We start from the raw sequence: 21,379 nt of genomic DNA, 5'->3' as shown, positions 1-21,379 counted from the left end.
ATGTCCTCCTCTACCTCCTCCTCTTCTTCCTGTCCTGCCCCCACAGGGGTCATGTGGCGTTGAGATCTGTGCGCCACGTCTACCGCACCCTGACCAGCCATTGTTAACAGCATTTGTTCCAGGACGTGCAACAGAGGAATGACGTCGTTCATCCCATAGTCCTGCCGACTCACGAATAGCGTGGCCTCCTCAAAGGGCCTGAGCAAGCGGCAGGTGTCACGCATGAGCTGCCAATGGCTGACATCTAAGTTACACAGGGGAGTACCTTTATCCGCTTGTAACATCAGGAAATCGGTGATGGCCTTTCGCTGCTCGTAAAGGCGGTCTAACATGTGTAGGGTTGAATTCCACCTTGTTGCAACGTCGCAGATCAGGCGATGCTGTGGAATTCCGTTCTGCCGCTGCAGCTCAATGAGGGTGTTCTTTGCGGTGTAGGAATGGCTGAAATGCATGCACAGTTTACGTGACATTTTAAGGATGTCTTGCAGTGGGATGGTGGATTTTAGGAACCGCTTGACAACCAGATTGAACACGTGAGCCATGCATGGCGCATGGCACAACCTTCCTTGACGCAGAGCAGACACCATGTTCTTTCCGTTGTCAGTCAACATGGTTCCGATTTTTAGTTTGCGCGGAGACAGCCATCTGTCGATTTCTCTGTTCATTACACTCAGCAGTTCCTCCCCTGTGTGACTACGTTCGCCAAGGCATACCAGGTGCAGCACAGCGTGACACCGTTGCGCCCTGCACATGTGATATGCCGGTCGGGTAATGGGACTTGGCACGGGGGTGGCGGCTGAGGACACGGCGGAAAAAGAGGTGGTAGAGGCGGACATGCTTGCTGGACCAAGGACGTGCAAACGTGGAGGCAAAAGCGTCGTGACCTGTCCAAGTTGCTGGTGCGGCTGTGCCGGCACCACGTTCACCCAGTGGGCCGTAAATGACATGTACTGTCCCTGACCGTAGTTACAGCTCCACACGTCGGCGCTGCCGTGCACTTTGGCAGAGACCGACATGCTCAAAGACTGGCCCACCATCTCTTCTACATGTGAATGCAGGGCTGGCACTGCCTTTTGGGCAAAGAAATGACGGCTTGGCACTCTCCACCGCGGCGCGGCACAAGCCATCATTTCTCGGAAAGGTGCTGAGTCCACCAGTTGGAAAGGGAGGGACTGCAGCACCAGCAACTTGGACAGGAGGACGTTCAGCTTTTGCACCGTCGGGTGCGTGCTCGCAAACTGTTGTCTCTTGGATACGGATTCCAAGAAAGACTGTTGACGGAATCCGAGAAGAGGAGTAGCAGGAGAAGGAGCATCTGAACGAGCGGAAGATGCCAATGAGCGACAACTCCCCTCAGCAGAGGTGTTGGAGCCTTGACTGGCTGATAGAGGGCGATTGACGACGTCGGGTGACGGAGCAAGTAACGGAGCGGGTGATGGAGCGGGGGCTGGGGCAGGCAGAACCGCCGTATGTTTATCACGGTTTTCCCAGGCCACCGAATGGTGACGCTGCATATGCTGACGCAACGCTGTAGTCCCAACATGGGCCCCCTGGCCACGCTTGCATTTCTGGCCACATAGTCGACATACGGCTACGTTTACTTCCTCGGGCGGCTTGAGGAAAAATTGCCACACCACCGAGTAGGAAAATTTGCCCCCGCTACTCTTCACTGGCTGACTGCTACTTCCTCCGTGCGCACCGGCACCACTACTGGCCGTGGTGGTAGGCTGCAGTGGAGCTGGTGCTCTACTCCGTGGACGTTTGGCTCCACTGACACTGATGCGACCCTGCTGCTGTCTCCTGGGCAACCCACCGACTGTTTTGCTCGCTGCCAAGCTGCCACCCTCTTCTCCTGATGATGCGGAAGAAATTGCCTGATGACGACGAGGCTGCCAAGTGCGATCAACCTCCTCATCATCAAGTAGGGTCTCCGCCTCACTACTAGCCCCCTCGGCTGCGTCTGGGTCAGGAGACAGACCTGTCTCTAGACCGGCTACCGAGCCACTCTCCTCGCCAGTACTTGTTCGCTTGGCTGCTGAAAAGGCCGATGTCTCCCCCCGTTCCTGACCGCCCTCTGTTAGCTCTTCCTCACTGTACAGTGGGGCTGAGCCCACAGCATGCGATACTTCGCTTGGTGAGGGAACAGCAAAGGACAGGGGCAGGTAGAGGACACGTGATTTCAGTGGGCTTGGTCCCGGGCCATGCCAACTAACGGTTGTGTCTGACGTACCCACCGACCGTTGGCTGTAGGTGTCAGAGGTGACCTGGGAAGAGGAAGACGACCGAGCCAACCAATCAATGACGGCAGGGTTGTCGGTGGAGACACGACCGCTGGATGACACCGGGAGCACTGGCCTCTGGCTGCGAATACTGCTGCCTCGACCCCTTCCTCTGCTGCCACGTCTGCTCGCTCCTAAAACATTGCCTCCTCTGCCACTCCTCTGCATGTTGTCTGACATACTATTTAATTCAACGATTAGGTGTCCCTGAGTAACAATTCTCTGGCACTCAGTAACAATTCTGTCTGTCCCTGAGTATGAATTCTGTGGCCCTGAGTAACAATTCTGTGTCTGTGCGAGTAACAATTCTGTGTCTGTGCGAGTAACAATTCTGTGTCTGTGCAAGTAACAATTTTGTGTCTGTGCGAGTAACAATTCTCTGGCACTCAGTAACAATTCTGTCTGTCCCTGAGTAACAATTCTCTGGCACTCAGTAACAATTCTGTCTGTCCCTGAGTAACAATTCTCTGGCACTCAGTAACAATTCTGTCTGTCCCTGAGTATGAATTCTGTGGCCCTGAGTAACAATTCTGTGTCTGCGCGAGTAACAATTCTGTGTCTGTGCAAGTAACAATTTTGTGTCTGTGCGAGTAACAATTCTCTGGCACTCAGTAACAATTCTGTCTGTCCCTGAGTAACAATTCTCTGGCACTCAGTAACAATTCTGTCTGTCCCTGAGTAACAATTCTCTGGCACTCAGTAACAATTCTGTCTGTCCCTGAGTAACAATTCTCTGGCACTCAGTAACAATTCTGTCTGTCCCTGAGTAACAATTCTCTGGCACTCAGTAACAATTCTGTCTGTCCCTGAGTATGAATTCTGTGGCCCTGAGTAACAATTCTGTGTCTGTGCGAGTAACAATTCTGTGTCTGTGCAAGTAACAATTTTGTGTCTGTGCGAGTAACAATTCTCTGGCACTCAGTAACAATTCTGTCTGTCCCTGAGTAACAATTCTCTGGCACTCAGTAACAATTCTGTCTGTCCCTGAGTAACAATTCTCTGGCACTCAGTAACAATTCTGTCTGTCCCTGAGTAACAATTCTCTGGCACTCAGTAACAATTCTGTCTGTCCCTGAGTAACAATTCTCTGGCGCTCAGTAACAATTCTGTCTGTCCCTGAGTATGAATTCTGTGGCCCTGAGTAACAATTCTGTGTCTGTGCGAGTAACAATTCTGTGTCTGTGCAAGTAACAATTTTGTGTCTGTGCGAGTAACAATTCTCTGGCACTCAGTAACAATTCTGTCTGTCCCTGAGTAACAATTCTCTGGCACTCAGTAACAATTCTGTCTGTCCCTGAGTAACAATTCTCTGGCACTCAGTAACAATTCTGTCTGTCCCTGAGTATGAATTCTGTGGCCCTGAGTAACAATTCTGTGTCTGCGCGAGTAACAATTCTGTGTCTGTGCAAGTAACAATTTTGTGTCTGTGCGAGTAACAATTCTCTGGCACTCAGTAACAATTCTGTCTGTCCCTGAGTAACAATTCTCTGGCACTCAGTAACAATTCTGTCTGTCCCTGAGTAACAATTCTCTGGCACTCAGTAACAATTCTGTCTGTCCCTGAGTATGAATTCTGTGGCCCTGAGTAACAATTCTGTGTCTGTGCGAGTAACAATTCTGTGTCTGTGCAAGTAACAATTTTGTGTCTGTGCGAGTAACAATTCTCTGGCACTCAGTAACAATTCTGTCTGTCCCTGAGTAACAATTCTCTGGCACTCAGTAACAATTCTGTCTGTCCCTGAGTAACAATTCTCTGGCACTCAGTAACAATTCTGTCTGTCCCTGAGTATGAATTCTGTGGCCCTGAGTAACAATTCTGTGTCTGTGCGAGTAACAATTCTGTGTCTGTGCAAGTAACAATTTTGTGTCTGTGCGAGTAACAATTCTCTGGCACTCAGTAACAATTCTGTCTGTCCCTGAGTAACAATTCTCTGGCACTCAGTAACAATTCTGTCTGTCCCTGAGTAACAATTCTCTGGCACTCAGTAACAATTCTGTCTGTCCCTGAGTAACAATTCTCTGGCACTCAGTAACAATTCTGTCTGTCCCTGAGTAACAATTCTCTGGCGCTCAGTAACAATTCTGTCTGTCCCTGAGTATGAATTCTGTGGCCCTGAGTAACAATTCTGTGTCTGTGCGAGTAACAATTCTGTGTCTGTGCAAGTAACAATTTTGTGTCTGTGCGAGTAACAATTCTCTGGCACTCAGTAACAATTCTGTCTGTCCCTGAGTAACAATTCTCTGGCACTCAGTAACAATTCTGTCTGTCCCTGAGTAACAATTCTCTGGCACTCAGTAACAATTCTGTCTGTCCCTGAGTATGAATTCTGTGGCCCTGAGTAACAATTCTGTGTCTGCGCGAGTAACAATTCTGTGTCTGTGCAAGTAACAATTTTGTGTCTGTGCGAGTAACAATTCTCTGGCACTCAGTAACAATTCTGTCTGTCCCTGAGTAACAATTCTCTGGCACTCAGTAACAATTCTGTCTGTCCCTGAGTAACAATTCTCTGGCACTCAGTAACAATTCTGTCTGTCCCTGAGTATGAATTCTGTGGCCCTGAGTAACAATTCTGTGTCTGTGCGAGTAACAATTCTGTGTCTGTGCAAGTAACAATTTTGTGTCTGTGCGAGTAACAATTCTCTGGCACTCAGTAACAATTCTGTCTGTCCCTGAGTAACAATTCTCTGGCACTCAGTAACAATTCTGTCTGTCCCTGAGTAACAATTCTCTGGCACTCAGTAACAATTCTGTCTGTCCCTGAGTAACAATTCTCTGGCGCTCAGTAACAATTCTGTCTGTCCCTGAGTATGAATTCTGTGGCCCTGAGTAACAATTCTGTGTCTGTGCGAGTAACAATTCTGTGTCTGTGCAAGTAACAATTTTGTGTCTGTGCGAGTAACAATTCTCTGGCACTCAGTAACAATTCTGTCTGTCCCTGAGTAACAATTCTCTGGCACTCAGTAACAATTCTGTCTGTCCCTGAGTAACAATTCTCTGGCACTCAGTAACAATTCTGTCTGTCCCTGAGTATGAATTCTGTGGCCCTGAGTAACAATTCTGTGTCTGCGCGAGTAACAATTCTGTGTCTGTGCAAGTAACAATTTTGTGTCTGTGCGAGTAACAATTCTCTGGCACTCAGTAACAATTCTGTCTGTCCCTGAGTAACAATTCTCTGGCACTCAGTAACAATTCTGTCTGTCCCTGAGTAACAATTCTCTGGCACTCAGTAACAATTCTGTCTGTCCCTGAGTAACAATTCTCTGGCACTCAGTAACAATTCTGTCTGTCCCTGAGTAACAATTCTCTGGCACTCAGTAACAATTCTGTCTGTCCCTGAGTAACAATTCTCTGGCACTCAGTAACAATTCTGTCTGTCCCTGAGTAACAATTCTGTCTGTCCCTGAGAATGAATTCTGTGGCCCTGAGTAAGAATTCTCTGGCACTCAGTAACAATTCTGTCTGTCCCTGAGTAACAATTCTCTGGCACTCAGTAACAATTCTGTCTGTCCCTGAGTAAAAATTCTGTGGCCCTAATAACGTTTCTGTGGCCCTAAGTAACAATTCTCTGGCACTGAGTAACAATTCTGTCTGTCCCTGAGTATGAATTCTGTGGCCCTAACTAGCGTTTCTTTGTCCCTAAATAACGATTCTGTGGCCCTCATTAACAAGTCTGTGTCCCTGAGTAATGGTTCTCTGTCCCTAAGTAACTTCTCTCTGTCCCCAATTCTCGTTTCTGTGACCCTAACTCTGTCCCTGTCCCTAGTACAGAGCGGTCTGCCTCTGTTCAATGACTGCAGGCAAATGAAGATTTCCAAAATGGCCGCTATATATACCTCGACCATTACACAGTGCTGGCTGGCTGGCTGCTGATTGGCTGATGCGATCACATGTCGTTGAGGAATGCATTATGGGGCAGCGCGCCTTGTCTGCGCGCCTTCCCCGACATCCCCGCTCCGTCGCCGCACATGTCAGCCGCCATTTTCGGAAAAATTTCGATTCGCGCGTCCGAATTAGGCTGTTTTTCGGATTCGGCACGAATCGAAATTTTTCCGATATTCGACTCGAATTCCACTTCGGATACTTCGATTCGCTCATCTCTAATAGTAATGTTAAAGAGAAGATTAATTCTTCTCTTAAATTGTGAAATTAGTGAATTAGTGAAAATCTGTCTGCTATATTCAGTCTAAAGAAAGCTTGTAGCCTGTGACGTGAAGAACAGTAATCAACCAGTGTGTGCTGTATCAACCTGAAGTCTACACTTTACTAATATATCATTTTTTGTGGCAATGTTTATTTCAACTTCTCTTATGACCCTTAGTAAAATATTTATATCACAATGAATTAAAAATAGTTGTACATTACAACAGAATGAAGTGGAAATACAGCGCAGTACTAGCAGATGTAGATGAAGATTTTATCCAAATTACTTGACAAACATAAAAGAACCAGAGAGGCATGCTTTATATAATGTAAATCCAATGATAGGCATAAACATTTGTTTACAATGTGGAGACTCCTAATTAATCTTTAGTTAGTATTGCACAATTTTTAAGTTCTAAATGTCAAATACAATAGCAAAAAATCAGCTTTGAACAAATATAATCTGTGATATGTCTTGTAAATATATGTGAATGAATGATTGAACATCATGCAACATGCTATTCTTTTCACATTTAGATGCCTACTATTTAGACTATACTCAAGAAATATTTTTTTACCATGTTTCTTAATAACAGGATTAAGAAAGTGTTTCTAATAGGCCGTGATAGCAGCACATGTGTGTCCAATATAATAGGCTATTTAGAGTGTAAATAATGTTTTTGTAAATTTTAAACACAGCTGCCCAGTTTGACCTAAAGTTCTACTTGCTACATTAATTGTGAGCAGCTGCAGTAATATAAACACTCTGACACTAGTAAGACTTCAATGGCTTATTCAACTTTTTAATGGAACTGCTAATCAGATACATTAGGATATAATACTTACTGTTTCTTTAGTGATAAACATGAGTCAATTAATGACAGTAATGCATGTGGTGTATATAATACACAGTACAAAGCTTGGAAAATGAAGTAGCCAAGTGTGCCAGTCAGGATCGTGCACAGCTTTCCTTTTGTGATCTTAAAGTTGGACTAAACCTTGCCCATTTTTATAAAAAATATATATATATATGCTTAAATTTTACTATATTAAACCTGTCCACTCAACATTAAGCTTTCACAGCTACTTGGTAAATGCTGGAACTTCAGTACAAAGCTATGTTGACTGATGCATAAAACCTACTCTGTGGTTGGAAAAAGGATGGGGCTAGACTACCCATATGACCTAAATCCAGTTGTTAAATTATTGGAATAATTGTGGATGCGCTGCCTGACAGATGTCTGCTTCAGTAAACAGCCATCTTCATATGGAAAGGATATGGGTTGTCTACTGAAACTTGTCTTGTGGAGATCTGCATTTTCATAGAATGCTGTTAATTCCTGAAAAATGTTCGATTTAAAAAAAAGCAGCATTAAAGCGGAGCTCCACCCAAAAGGGGAAGTTTCGCTTTAAGCCTTTGTCCCCCGCTTCCCATTAAGGATTGGCACCTTTGGGGAGTGTGGGGGGGGGAGCAGGTACCCAAATTTGACAGGTATCAGCTCCCACTCCTGCTGCGATCACTTAAGGTCATCGGGAGGTGAAGTTGTCCTCCCCCCTCCTTCCCAGTAGTCTTATGGGACATGTAATAGGTCTCAGAAGACTACGGGCCCTTTCACAAAGCGCAGCGCTACACGTGCATGCGCAGTGGGCACCCAGCTGTAAAGCCACAAGCTGTAACAGCCAGGTGCCTACACTGAAGATGCCGGGTAGAGAAGAAGGCTGGTGAAACCAGCAGTGGGGAGGACACAGCTGAACAGGTAAGTGTCTGTATTTTAAAAATCAGCAGCTACAGTTTTTTTTTCAAGTGAAACTTCGCATTAAGATGACATTTTTTAGCAATTTCGTACTATTAATTAATGTATATGAAAGCTATGGTTTATTTACAATAAAATGGCTGTCTTTGTTTAAACAAAAGCTAGCTTTATTACTGAAATAATTTTTCTCTTTGACAGGAATATTTAGATGTCCTTGGAAGACCAATGGTTTTGGCGAGAGAAAAAGCAAAGCAAGTACAGTGGACAAATGTTTATTTGGATGCTTTGGTAAGAACAAAACACATTCTAAAAATGCACATAGGGTAGAGTTAATGTATGGATAACATGCAAAATGGCTTAATCACAGACTATATGCGAATGAAGAAAGTTTCCAATGTCTGGTGTAAGCAATTATGTCCCCAAATATACTGTATCAGTACAGCTTTACATCCATTTTTTATTGAAGTTTTAACAGGTTTTAAGAAGTTTGAGCAAGACACATGTTCTATAGAAATAAGCCGATGAAACAAGTTCAAATGCATAAAAGAAAAATGTGCAAAACATAACAGGGTCAGTTCATCTTTGAACTGACAATAGGATTACTGGTTCATATGACTTCATTCATGAAACTTTAACTTTGTGGCAACAAACCGATCCCCAGGATTTAATAATCAAACTACAGAAGTGTACAAAAAATATATAGGGTGCTATTTTTCTACACACTCAGCTTATTCAAGATGTACTGATGGAATATCCATGGAATAATATGGAAAATATTGGGCAGCACAGTGACTAAATGGTTAGCACTTCCGCCTCAGAAGCATTAGGATGATTGGTTCAAATCCCAACAATAGCACCACCTGCCTGGAGTTTGCATATTCTCCCTGTGCCTCTGTGGGTTTCCTCTGGGTACTCTAGCTTCCTCCCGCACTCTAAAGACATGCTGGTAGGTTATTTGGCTTCTGTCTAAATTGGCCGTAGTATGTGCATGTATGAATGTGGGTTAGAGACCTTAGATTGTACTCTCTTTGAGGGTTAGGGCCTGATTTGAATGTACAATGTGTGTATGTATATATATATATATATATATATATATATATATATATATATATTGCTCAAAAAAATAAAGGAACACTTTGAAAACACATCAGATCTCAATGGGGGAAAATAGCATGCTGGATATCTATACTGATATGGACTGGGTAATGTGGCTGTAGAAGGTCCTTATCCCATCAGCAGTACCATTATCTGCTCCTTTGTACAAGGAGGAACAGGATGAGCACTGCCATAGCCCTACAAAATGACCTCCAGCAGGCCACTGGTGTGAATGTTTCTGACCAAACAATCAGAAACAGACTTCCTGAGGGTGGCCTGAGGGCCCAACGTCTTCTAGTGGGCCCTGTGCTCATTGCCCAGCACCATAGAGCTTGATTGGCATTGCCATTGAACACCAGAATTGGCAGGTGCCCTCTGCTTTCACAAATGAGAGAAGGTTCACCCAGACCACATGTGACAGACATGAAAGGGTCTGGAGAAGCTGTGGAGAACATTATGCTGCCTGTAACATCGTTCAGCATGACTGTTTTGGTGGTGGGTCAGTGATGGTTTGGGGAGGAATATGCATGGAGGGACACACAGATCTCTACAGGCTAGACAATGGTACCCTGACTGCCATTAAGTATCGGGATGAAACCCTTGGACCCATTGTCAGACCCTACGCTGTTGCAGTGGGTCATGGGTTCCTCCTAGTGTATGACAATACCCAACCTCATGTGGCGAGAGCATGCAGGCAGTTCCTGGAGGATGAAGGAATTGATACCATTGAATGTCTCCCACACTCGCATGACCTAAATCCAATAGAACACCTCTGCGTTATCATGTTTTAGTCTATCCAACACCTCTAGATTGCACCTCAGTCTGTCCAGGAGCTCAGTGATGCCCTGGTCCAGATCTGGGAGGAAATGCCCCAGGACACCATCCGTCATCTCATTAAAAGCATGACCCAACATTGTCAGGCATGCATGCAAGCACGTGGGGACCATACAAGCTACTGAGTACCATTTTGAGTTGCTGCAATGAAATTTCAGCAAAATGGACTAACCTTCTGCATCATTTTTTCACTTTGATTTTCGGGGTGTTTTTGAATTCAGTCCTCTCTCTAGATTAATAGTTTTCATTTCCATAAAACGATGGGGCATCCTTACGTTCCTAACACATTACCCAGTCCATATCAGTATAGATATCCAGCATGATATTTTCCCCCATTGAGACCTGATGTGCCTTCAAAGTGTTCCTTTAATTTTTTTGAGCAGTTTATATATAAATATATATATATATATATATATATACACACACACACTGTATATTTCTCAAATACCCTAGAAAAAGTATTCTTTGACAGTTAGTGAAGAGCAGAAAATTTACACCATAACAAATGTTTTTCAGTTCCTTTGTTTTCTGCTGATTCCTTTTTCTGGATGTTGGTAATGTTTTCATGTCTTTCTGATGTAAGATTCAGCTATGTCTTATCTTTCTGGTCTTTGTACCGGACATCCTAGTATTTGGAAGCATTACAAAAGCATGTATTGTGCTGTTCCCTTGCTCAAGTCTAAGGTCTCACTACAAATAGTTGTATCTTTTGCATGTTTTCAAATCTCTCTAGACTTACAGTAAAGTGTCGCAGCATGTGCATCTGACACAGGATACAGCGCAGAAAATGCTTAATGGAACAATTTGTTATATCTTCTCCCCTTTAAATGACCAGAAGTTCATTGCCCAGACCTTTTTAGTGAGCATTTTGTTACTGGAAACCTGGAGGATGTTATGCTGAGCTTTATTTGTTTTACAGCAAACCATTAAGCGATATTAAGTGTTGAAGATGAGACTACTGTTTCTGTAGCCAATGTAGGTACATTGTATATATCCATATTTAAAATTCTGGTTTTAGATATCTTCTTAGGTTAATATATACATGATGTGGATGTAGACATGTGATGTGAGGCTTTCCACATTTCAAACAACTCCACTTTTGCAAGTACAATAGAGATGTCTATGACATCTCCATATTATATGCAAAAGGGCACATTTAATAGAATAATTTTATATTTGTGATACATACTGTAGGCAGCTATATTTTTATAGAAATATATGTGGCTGTTTTAATGACATAAAAGTGTTGTAAAAAAAAAAAGCAGAAAACTAAATTCTGTATATAGGGCTAGGTCCTTATAAGCTTCTCATGAAATTTACACTTATTATTGGGGGGTGGACATACAAATGTAAATTTCATGAGTCAGTCAATCAGATCTAGAAGCCATTAGGCACTTTTATGGAGCCAGGAAGCATGTGCTTTGCCTAACTGTATAAATCTCAATGATCGTACAGAGAAATACATGATTAATTATAGCTGCTGTTTTAATGATATAGCTAAATAAATTATGAGCTACTCCTTGCAGAATGATTCAGACCTTGGTAACCCTTTTTATAGCTGGAGAGGGCAGCTACGATTGTACATGAAAGGTTTGAAGGGATAAACTGCCAATCAAAACCATAGAGTTTTTATGGTACGAGACCAGGCAATAGCCTGAGAGCTACTAGCATGTTGTGATTTGCAGTAAACCCTAAGATATCTGGCAATACCATTCTCATTGCCAGATGTTGGAGCAGTATGGGAAATGGTCAGATGGTCAGTTAAAGTACGGAAGGTTTAAAACTGCTATTAGGAACTTTTTTTGCCATCTACAGTTGTGGCCAAAATTATTCAACCCCCACTGAAATTGAGTGTTTTGGCCAGTTTGACATTGCTTTTGATCATTCAGTCATCTTGCTTACATTTACATTAAAGAGGCACTTGTAGGTCAGACAAATATAACATAACAGTTATAATGAAATAACCACAAATGTCTTTTCTGTGCTCACAGCATTATCAGTTTTATTCAACCCCCAAGTGACATTCAATCTTAGTACTTAGTACAGCATCCTTTTACAGTTATAACAGCTTTTAAACGTGAAGCATAGCTTGACACAAGTGTCTTGCAGCGATCTACGGGTATCTTCGCCCATTCTTCATGGGCAAAGGCCTCCAGTTCAGTCACATTCTTAGGCTTGCGCACTGCAACTGCTTTCTTTAAGTCCCACCAGAGGTTCTCAATCGGATTTAAGTCTGGTGACTGCGATGGCCACTCCAAAATGTTCCAGCCTTTCCTCTGCAACCATGCTCTAGTGGACTTGGAGGTATGCTTGGGATCATTGTCCTGTTGAAAGGTCCAACGTCTCCCAAGCCTCAGGTGTGTGACGGACTGCATCACGTTTCCATCCAATATCTCCTGGTACTGAAGAGAATTCATGGTACCTTGCACACGCTGAAGCTTCCCTGTACCTGCAGAAGCAAAACAGCCCCAAAGCATGATTGACCCTCCACCATGCTTCACAGTAGGCAAGGTGTTCTTTTCATCATAGGCCTTGTTCTTCCTCCTCCAAACATAGCGTTGATCCATGGGCCCAAACAGTTCTAATTTTGTTTCATCAGTCCACAGAACACTATCCCACAACTTTTGTGGTTTGTCCACATGGCTTTTGGCATACTGCAGTCGACTCTTCTTATTCTTTGGAGACAGCAAGGGGGTACGCCTGGGAGTTCTGGCACGGAGGCCTTCATTACGCAGTGTGCGTCTTATTGTCTGGGCTGAAACTTCTGTACCCACATCTGACAAATCTTTTCTCAGTTCCTCAGCAGTCACACGGGGACTTCTCTCCACTCTACGCTTCAGGTAGCGCACAGCAGTCGAAGTCAGCATCTTCTTTCTGCCACGACCAGGTAGCGTTTCAACAGTGCCCTTTGCCTTGAATTTGCGAATGATGCTTCCTAAGGTGTCTCTTGGTATGTTTAACATCTTTGCAATCTTCTTATAGCCATTGCCCTTCCTGTGAAGAGAAATCACCTCTTCTCTTGTCTTCCTGGACCATTCTCTTGCCTTCACCATGTTTGTAACCACACCAGTAAATGTCTAGAAGGAGCTGAGTATCACAGTCATTTTAAAGCTGCCTAATTGGTGCTTATTATGCTTGATTGCTGCTCGGTGACATCCACAGGTGTTTTCAATACCTGATGGAAAGCACCTGTATGAACCTCTGTTCTTCAGAGTGGTAGTCTTTAAGGGGTTGAATAATTGTGGCAATGAAGAAACCACATAAGAACCATTTACTACTGTATTACATAAACAATTGATGTCATTTTAGTTGCATTTGGGTAGTTACAACGTCCTTGTAGGATTTGATTCTGAATACAATTCCAAATGTACACTATAGTCCCTAAACCCCTTTACAGCATTGGGGGTTGAATAATTTTGGCCACAACTGTATGTCCATCTGGGGAGATTTTCTTTTACTTCCTGTCCTGAAGATGCAACAGGAAATTAAAATAAATGTCTCCAAAATAGACAGAATTCACAGCTTTTTTGGATTTTCTCTTATCTCAGTGAAAATGATCTCAGGAACAAAAAAGAATAGTAAATCCCCCCCCCCCCCCCCCATGGGGTTGCAGACATCAAAAAGGACTTGACCAAGCTCTTCCTTACTCTATCCAAAACAAAAATAAAATTACTTTACATGTACTTTATTCACAAAAAGTGTAAAGGTCTTCATAGTTTATCAATTTTTAACATGAGATAGTTAAATCCATATAGATTATTGCCTTACATACACATTCTACTGCAGAATTTCATTCTAAATGTTTACTACAGTGGCAGAATAGGTAACAACTTTTCTTTGACGTGCAAGCTCTCCCATTGTGTGCAACTGGTACTTTGAACAAACCAAAGTGAATGAGGTTGAAGGGTCTGTACTGCTTATGAGCTGTACTACACAGGCAGTCGTGAATGAAAGCTTGCCCCCATTTCTCCTCATCAATGCAGCTTAAAAGGGATTGTGTCTCCGACTGAAGCAATTGTGGGCAATGTACAGGCAGCTCAGGTTTTCTGAATTCTTGCTTGCGGCATATTTTCTTAACCCTATTTTTTTATTTGCAATGGGCCTTTGAACTTTCAAGGGAATTCAACCACTCCAGAGACAGTTGTTTCCCTAGTGCAGCCACAGTTCCTTCTCCGTCTTTGTACGCCATTGCCTTCTCTTCTGGGAGTGTATAATTGCTGTCTGTATTGGCCTATTTAGGACTTCCTTTACCTCTCTACATAAACATGTATGTTGATGCTGGTTGAAGAGTGAATGGAGTACTATAGTGTGTCTCTTGGGTGACAGCTCTGAGTTTGTGGGGACTGCTGACAGCACATTGAAGATGGTGATGCCCAGCAGAATTTTACACTATTTATGTATTTTTTATATGTGGGAACACATTACATGCTAGCTGCACATTTGTATGGAGGTACCTTTTGCGCTGAAGTTTTTTTTCTATACATCGAAGATGGTGATGCCCATTAGCACTCTCAGGCATTTTTGAAGGCTTCACAAGGGAGTCTTTTATAGATAAATGACATAACATAAAATCTTGTAAAAAATTGTTGGTGAAATGAATCGTCTGGTGAAAGGGTCTCCTTAATTCACCAAACATCAATACAATTATGAAAATGATGGTACACTGCACTGCAAGGACCCAGGAGGAATAGAAGGTCAGTTAGCCTTGCTGTACACGAAGAAGAGGCAGTGAAATATGAGGCAGCCCTACAAAAAATACAATATATACAAAAAATTGTAAACGCTTACCAAAAATGTTCTAGGCAACAAAGTCATACATTGCAATTTTCATGCAAATTGTTTTAATCTTAAGTATTTATTATTTTATTTATATTTTACAGTTACTTATATAGCATTGCCAATTTACACAGTGCTTTACATTTATTGTACATTCACATGTACAATATGTACAGTCCCTAACCCTCAAGGAGCTTACAATCTAAGGTCCCTAATTTACATTCATACATACACATACTAGGGCCAATTTAGACATGAGACAATTAACCTACCAGCATGTCTTTGGAGCGTGGGAGGAAACCGGAGTACCTGGAGGAAACCCACAAAGGCACAGGGAGAAAATGCAAACTGCAGGCAGGTAGTGCTGCTAGGCAGAATTGCTAACCACGTCACCACTGTGCCACCCCAAATGTATATTATGTATTATTATGTTTTTATGTCCTTTTATCTGCTTAACAAGCTAATTTCAAGTCCTCACAAATAGTAATTCCTGTCAGTGCATTGTTTTCCTTAACAACCAGTTACTAAGTAACATGAGAAATAATGTCTAGAAACAGCAGGTGCAGTGTGTTTGAGTGCATGTCTTCTGGTTACTCTGCATTCCTCACACATCTCATGGTAGGGGCATTGGATTATTAACACCTTCAGGGTTAGAGACTAATGTGAATGATTTCTTATGCTCAGTAAAGCTTTGCCTAATAAATACTGGAAATAAATAAATACTAAATGATTAATACTGTGGGTTGATTTACTAAAACTGGAGAGTGCAAAATATGGTGCAGCATTGCATGGTATCCAATCAGCTTCTAACTTCTGCTTGTTCAATAAAGCTTTGACTAAAAGAAACCTGGAAGCCGATTGGTATCTGAGCTGCACCAGATTTTTCACTCTCCAGTTTTAGTAAATCAACCCCTGTATGTTATTTTAGATTTTTGAATTACTGTAAATAACAAATGTTCTTGTTTCTGATTGCAGGAGTTGGGCCTTGTCATCACTGGTACCTTGCCTGTTTTTAATTTGACAGGGGACCGTAAAGAAAATAAAGTGAGTTGATAGTAAAGTATTTATGTGAAATATTGGCCTCACTTCCTAACAAGTGTTAAAAGACCTGTATATACAGTATTATTATAAAAGCTTACCTATGTTGTTCCAAACTTATAAATGAGTTACCCATTAATATGACTTTTGTCACAGAAGCTGTCTAGAGTAACATGTTAATGCTCTTGATTCAGTACTACTCCCTTCCCTGTATAATACTTGCAGGCTGACTAGCATAATCCATTTTCAATGATAAATGCATGTGGAATATCTGCTAGGAAATATGTTTGCAATTTCCTTCTAGGATAAATCTCTGCGCTAAGAACACATCATTTTAAAGTAGTGAAGCCCTTGTTCTTTATAACTTGCCGATGACATTATACTCCAGAGAAGTGTCATTAATAACAATAAGCATTTTAAGCTCATCTGTGCCAGTTGAGAGACATTTACTTTTATTATCCAGAACTCACCAGTGTTGTGTTTATAGTTTATTGCAAGCTCATACTGTGAAGTGAAGACAAGATGATATGTGAGCTACCTGAAAAGACAATAAAGGGACTTTAGATCACCACCTACTTGGATTTGTTCATAAAGTACTGAGCATTTATTTGACTAAGGCAAGCGTCAGAAATATGAATACACTTAATGCAAATCCAACAAAAGAAAACTCTCTATATCCCATATGCAAACAAATAATAACAATCATGAAATACAGCTTTACAAATTCACGTACAGTAGGTTTGTTGAGCAGGGTTTTATTTGTCCATAATCATGACACATAGGGGATGTAGACCAAAATACTATTAGCTCATGATCAGGGGCGGACTGACCATTTTGAAACTCGGGCACTGCCCGAGGGCCCGGGGTCAGTAGGGGGCCCCATGAGATGCCCCTGGTACCTTTTTCATAGGCTTTTTTGAGTTTGGACAAGGACACAGGGGCCCCATGATCCCCTATTGCCCGGGGGCCCCATGAGTTGTCAGTCCGCCCTTCCTCCTGATTAGTTGAAGTGATAATTTAACAGGCGTACAATAAGCTCTGGCAAAATAGGCCATTCATGGCGTCTGACTGTTTTGTAATTTTTGTACCCACTGTCCACCTCAAACGTAAATCTGAAGTTTAACCGCCTCCCGCCTGCCATATAAGGAAATGACGGGCTCAAGGTGGTTCTCTCGTTCTGGGAGGCCGTCATATGACGGCCTCCCACTCTAACCGCGCGTGCGCACCCCCGGTGGCACGCAGTGTGGCGATCGGTGCTGCGCTGTGTCCCTGGGACACAGCGGATCACCAATCAATGGAAACAGCCAAAGACTTCGGCTCTGTCATGTGATCAGTTGTGTCCAATCACAGCTGATCGCATGTAAATAAGAAAATGCATCGGCAATCGGCATTTCTCTCCTCACGAGGAGAGGAGAGTCGGTAATCGGCATTCCTAAGAGGGTGTGCCCTGATGATCAGTGTAGCCCCAGCAGTGCCACCTGTCAGTGCCCATCAATGCCACCTGTCAATGCCCATCAATGCCACCTGCCAGTGCCCACCAGTGCCACATCAATGCCACATATCAGTGCCCTTCTGAGCTGCCTTTCAGTGCTACCTATCATTGCCAGTCAGTGTCACCTATCAATGCCAGTCAGTGCCGCCGATCAGTGCTGCCAATCAGTGCCGCCTATCAGTGCCAGTCAGCGCCACCTATCAGTGCCAGTCAGTTCCACCTATCAATGTGCATCACTGCTGCATAACAGTGCCAGTCAGTGCCACCTAACATTGCCAGTCAGTTCCGCCTATCAGTGCCAGTCAGTTCCGCCTATCAGTGCCAGTCAGTGCCGCCTATCAGTGCCACCTATCAGTGCTGCCTATCAGTGCCATATATGAGTGCTGCCTTTCAGTGTCCATCAGTGATGCCTGTCAATGCCCATCAGTGCCACCTACCAGTGCCTCTTCATCAGTGCCACCTATCAGTGCCCATCAGTGCAGCCTATCAGTGCCCACCACTGCAGCCTCATTAGTGCACATCAGTGAAGGAGAAAAATCATTTATTGACAAAATTTCTATAACAGAAACTAAGAAAAAAAACTTTTTTTTTCAAAATTTTTTGGTTTGTTTAGCAAAAAATAAAAAAAACAAGAGGTGATTAAATATTACCAAAAGAAAGCTCTGTCTCAAGAAAATGATAACAATTTCATATGGGTACAGTGTTGCATGACCGCGCAATTGTCATTCAAAGTGTAACAGTGCTGAAAGCTGAAATAGGGCAGGAAGGGGGTAAAAGTGCCCAGAAGGCAAGTGGTTAAAGTGTTACTAAACCCACAACAGTAAAATCAGTCTGTATGTGCAGTATAGCATGCTTGTTATACTCACTGTGGAACCTAAGGGGTTAATCCTTTGCATTGTGTAAAATGGATGTTTGATCCTGACTGCTCTAATCCTCCCTTCTTCCAGTGTCTCCCTATTATCTCCTGATAAAACATATTGTGTGGAGCCACTCTGCACATGCTCAGTTTGGTGTGTATTGCTAGAGAAGTTTTTATTTTTCTTGGAAGAGTGCATGTGATCAGCACAAGACCAATAAACACTGCCCAGACAGAGGTCAGGGGCTCTACATCCTCCTAGAGAAAACTCCTACAAGCTTTAACCAGTGCTCTGCTGAACACTGATAGAAGTCACAAGACTGCTCTAACTGCTGATGAGAAAAGGTATTTTGCAGTGTATATTTACTAAAATAATTGCATTTCCATGTTGTGTGTACTATTGGAGACCAGATATAGTGAATGCAGGGTCCTGGGTTTAGTAACACTTTAATTTGCTTATATTTTGCCTTACCTGGTTCATCCTCCTTCATTAACATGATAATAACACTTTTAAATAAACCCTTTTCATTTTCATTATAAAGTTTATTTTAAACCCAAGGAAGTCATCACTGGGTCCCTGTGAATCTCTATGAATCTTTGTACAATGCAGGCCAATGGATGGTAGGCAATGGTTGGTGGGAGCGGCTGTGCATACCTTCATAAAAAGTTGATGAATCTACATGACTGAAAGATCTGAAATCCAGTTAATGAAATAGGCGATGTGACAGTAATGAGGTGGGGGCACCCCAAAAGCTAACTAAGAATACACAGTGGCACTCTTAATATGCTAAACTCTGCCTTATATGTCTACAGTACATATATAACCCTACCAACATGCAGTTCAGCCTAAAGACACCATACTATCCATTAAAATTCCATAGCAGAAGATCAGTATCATAAGTCCCATTGAGACTGGGAAGCAGGGCCATAGGCTATCAAATGTGATCTATCAAGTCTATTGAACTAGGCTATAGTCTGTCATAAAGTACTAATGGCCACTTTAACCCTTTTACTACCACTGGTCTTTTACGTTTACTGCACTCTTTTGCTTTTTTACTACTACTGGCTTTGGGTGGTCTTACAGACACTGTATGTGTAAATTTGACAATCCAACTGTCGGCTGTCATATGGAAGTGATCCGGCTGCTGTGCAGACACTGAATAACTTCCACACACCCCCGTAATTGACTCTTCCCCCTCTCTCCTCGCCCCACAATCCAGTGTGGTCTGTGAACTGGAGTACAGCAGCTAAATGACAGAAACCCTTCCCAATCCTTTAGATTCCTTTAGATTGTAAGCTCCATGAGCAGGGCCCTCCAATTCCTTCTGTACTGAACTGTTTTGTAATTGTACTATCCCCCTTATATTGTAAAGCGCTGCGTAAACTGTTGGCGCTATATAAATCCTGTATAATAATAATAATTCACAGAAAGTGATGCATTGAGGGACAATAACAGAGTTCTGTGAAGTCCTCATGCACACTGGGCGTTTTGATAACACTGGTAACGTTTTTTAGCATTTTTGCATTAACTTTTAGCGGCGTTTTGCCGCAATTAGCGGCGTTTTCCCGTGTTTCTCCACTTTTACATTTTTTGTGTTTTTTTTACCCCCAAACACCGGTTTGCTGCATTTTACATCGTTTTGCCACATTTTTCAGTATTAGAGTGTTTTTACAGCTAAAAAACTCCTCTAGAGACCCACTAGTCCTGGGTTTTTTCTGCAGCCAAAAAAACGTCCCAGTCAAAAAACGTTGATTACAGTTTATGTGAGCATGGACATCAACACAATTCTAACATTTTTGGCTCTATACACCACCACAATGGATTTGAAATGAAACGAACAAGACGTGCTTTAACTGCAGACTGTCAGCTTTAATTACATCCAAATCAGGTGAACGGTGTAGGAATTACAACAGTTTGCATATGTGCCTCCCACTTGTTAAGGGACCAAAAGTAATGGGACAGAATAATAATCATAAATCAAACTTTCACTTTTTAATACTTGGTTGCAAATCCTTTGTAGTCAATTACAGCCTGAAGTCTGGAATGCATAGACATCGCCAGACGCTGGGTTTCATCCCTGGTGATGCTCTCCCAGGCCTCTACTGCAACTGTCTCAGTTCCTGATTGTTCTTGGGGCCTTTTCCCTTCAGTTTTGTCTTCAGCAAGTGAAATGCATGCTCAATCGGATTCAGGTCAGGTGATTGACTTGGCCATTGCATAACATTCCACTTCTTTCCCTTAAAAAACTCTTTGGTTGCTTTTGCAGTATGCTTTGGGTCATTGTCCATCTGCACTGTGAAGCGGCGTCCAATGAGTTGTGAAGCATTTGGCTGAATATGAGCAGAAAATATTGCCCGAAACACTTCAGAAATCATCCTGCTGCTTTTGTCAGCAGTCACATCATCAATAAATACAAGAGAACCAGTTCCATTGGCAGCCATACATGCCCATGCCATGACACTACCACCACCATGCTTCACTGATGAGGTGGTATGCTTAGGATCATGAGCAGTTCCTTTCCTTCTCCATACTCTTCTCTTCCCATCACTCTGGTACAAGTTGACCTTGGTCTCATCTGTCCATAGGATGTTGTTCCAGAACTGTGAAGGCTTTTTTAGATGTCGTTTGGCAAACTCTAATCTGGCCTTCCTGTTTTTGAGGCTCACCAATGGTTTACATCTTGTGGTGAACCCTCTGTATTCACTCTGGTGAAGTCTTCTCTTGATTGTTGACTTTGACACACATACACCTACCTCCTGGAGAGTGTTCTTGATCTGGCCAACTGTTGTGAAGGGTGTTTTCTTCACCAGGGAAAGAATTCTTCGGTCATCCACCACAGTTGTTTTCCGTGGTCTTCCGGGTCTTTTGGTGTTGCTGAGCTCATCGGTGCATTCCTTCTTTTTAAGAATGTTCCAAACAGTTGTTTTGGCCATGCCTAATGTTTTTGCTATCTCTCTGATGGGTTTGTTTTGTTTTTTCAGCCTAATGATGGCTTGCTTCACTGATAGTGACAGCTCTTTGGATCTCATCTTGAGAGTTGACAGCAACAGATTCCAAATGCAAATAGCACACTTGAAATGAACTCTGGACCTTTTATCTGCTCATTGTAATTG

General features: G+C 42.8%; 1 protein-coding gene across 5 annotated transcripts in view; it reads left to right on the top strand.

The window, feature by feature from the left end:
* The window catches only part of CACNA2D1 (calcium voltage-gated channel auxiliary subunit alpha2delta 1), an 857,854-nt gene that overhangs the window by 712,463 nt on the left and 124,012 nt on the right, over positions 1-21,379 (top strand). For all 5 annotated transcript variants that reach the window (XM_089685880.1, XM_089685888.1, XM_089685869.1 and 2 more), the window contains 2 exons: positions 8,373-8,462; positions 15,855-15,923. In XM_089685880.1, the coding sequence (XP_089542006.1) occupies positions 8,373-8,462; positions 15,855-15,923 (159 nt within the window). The remainder of the gene's footprint in view (positions 1-8,372; positions 8,463-15,854; positions 15,924-21,379) is intronic.

The sequence above is a fragment of the Staurois parvus genome, unplaced genomic scaffold (genome assembly GCF_062004578.1).
Source record: "Staurois parvus isolate SC_StPar_1 unplaced genomic scaffold, SC_StPar_1.0 ptg000019l, whole genome shotgun sequence".
NCBI classification, from domain to species: domain Eukaryota; kingdom Metazoa; phylum Chordata; class Amphibia; order Anura; family Ranidae; genus Staurois; species Staurois parvus.
This window is presented reverse-complemented; position numbering and strand designations above follow the sequence as displayed.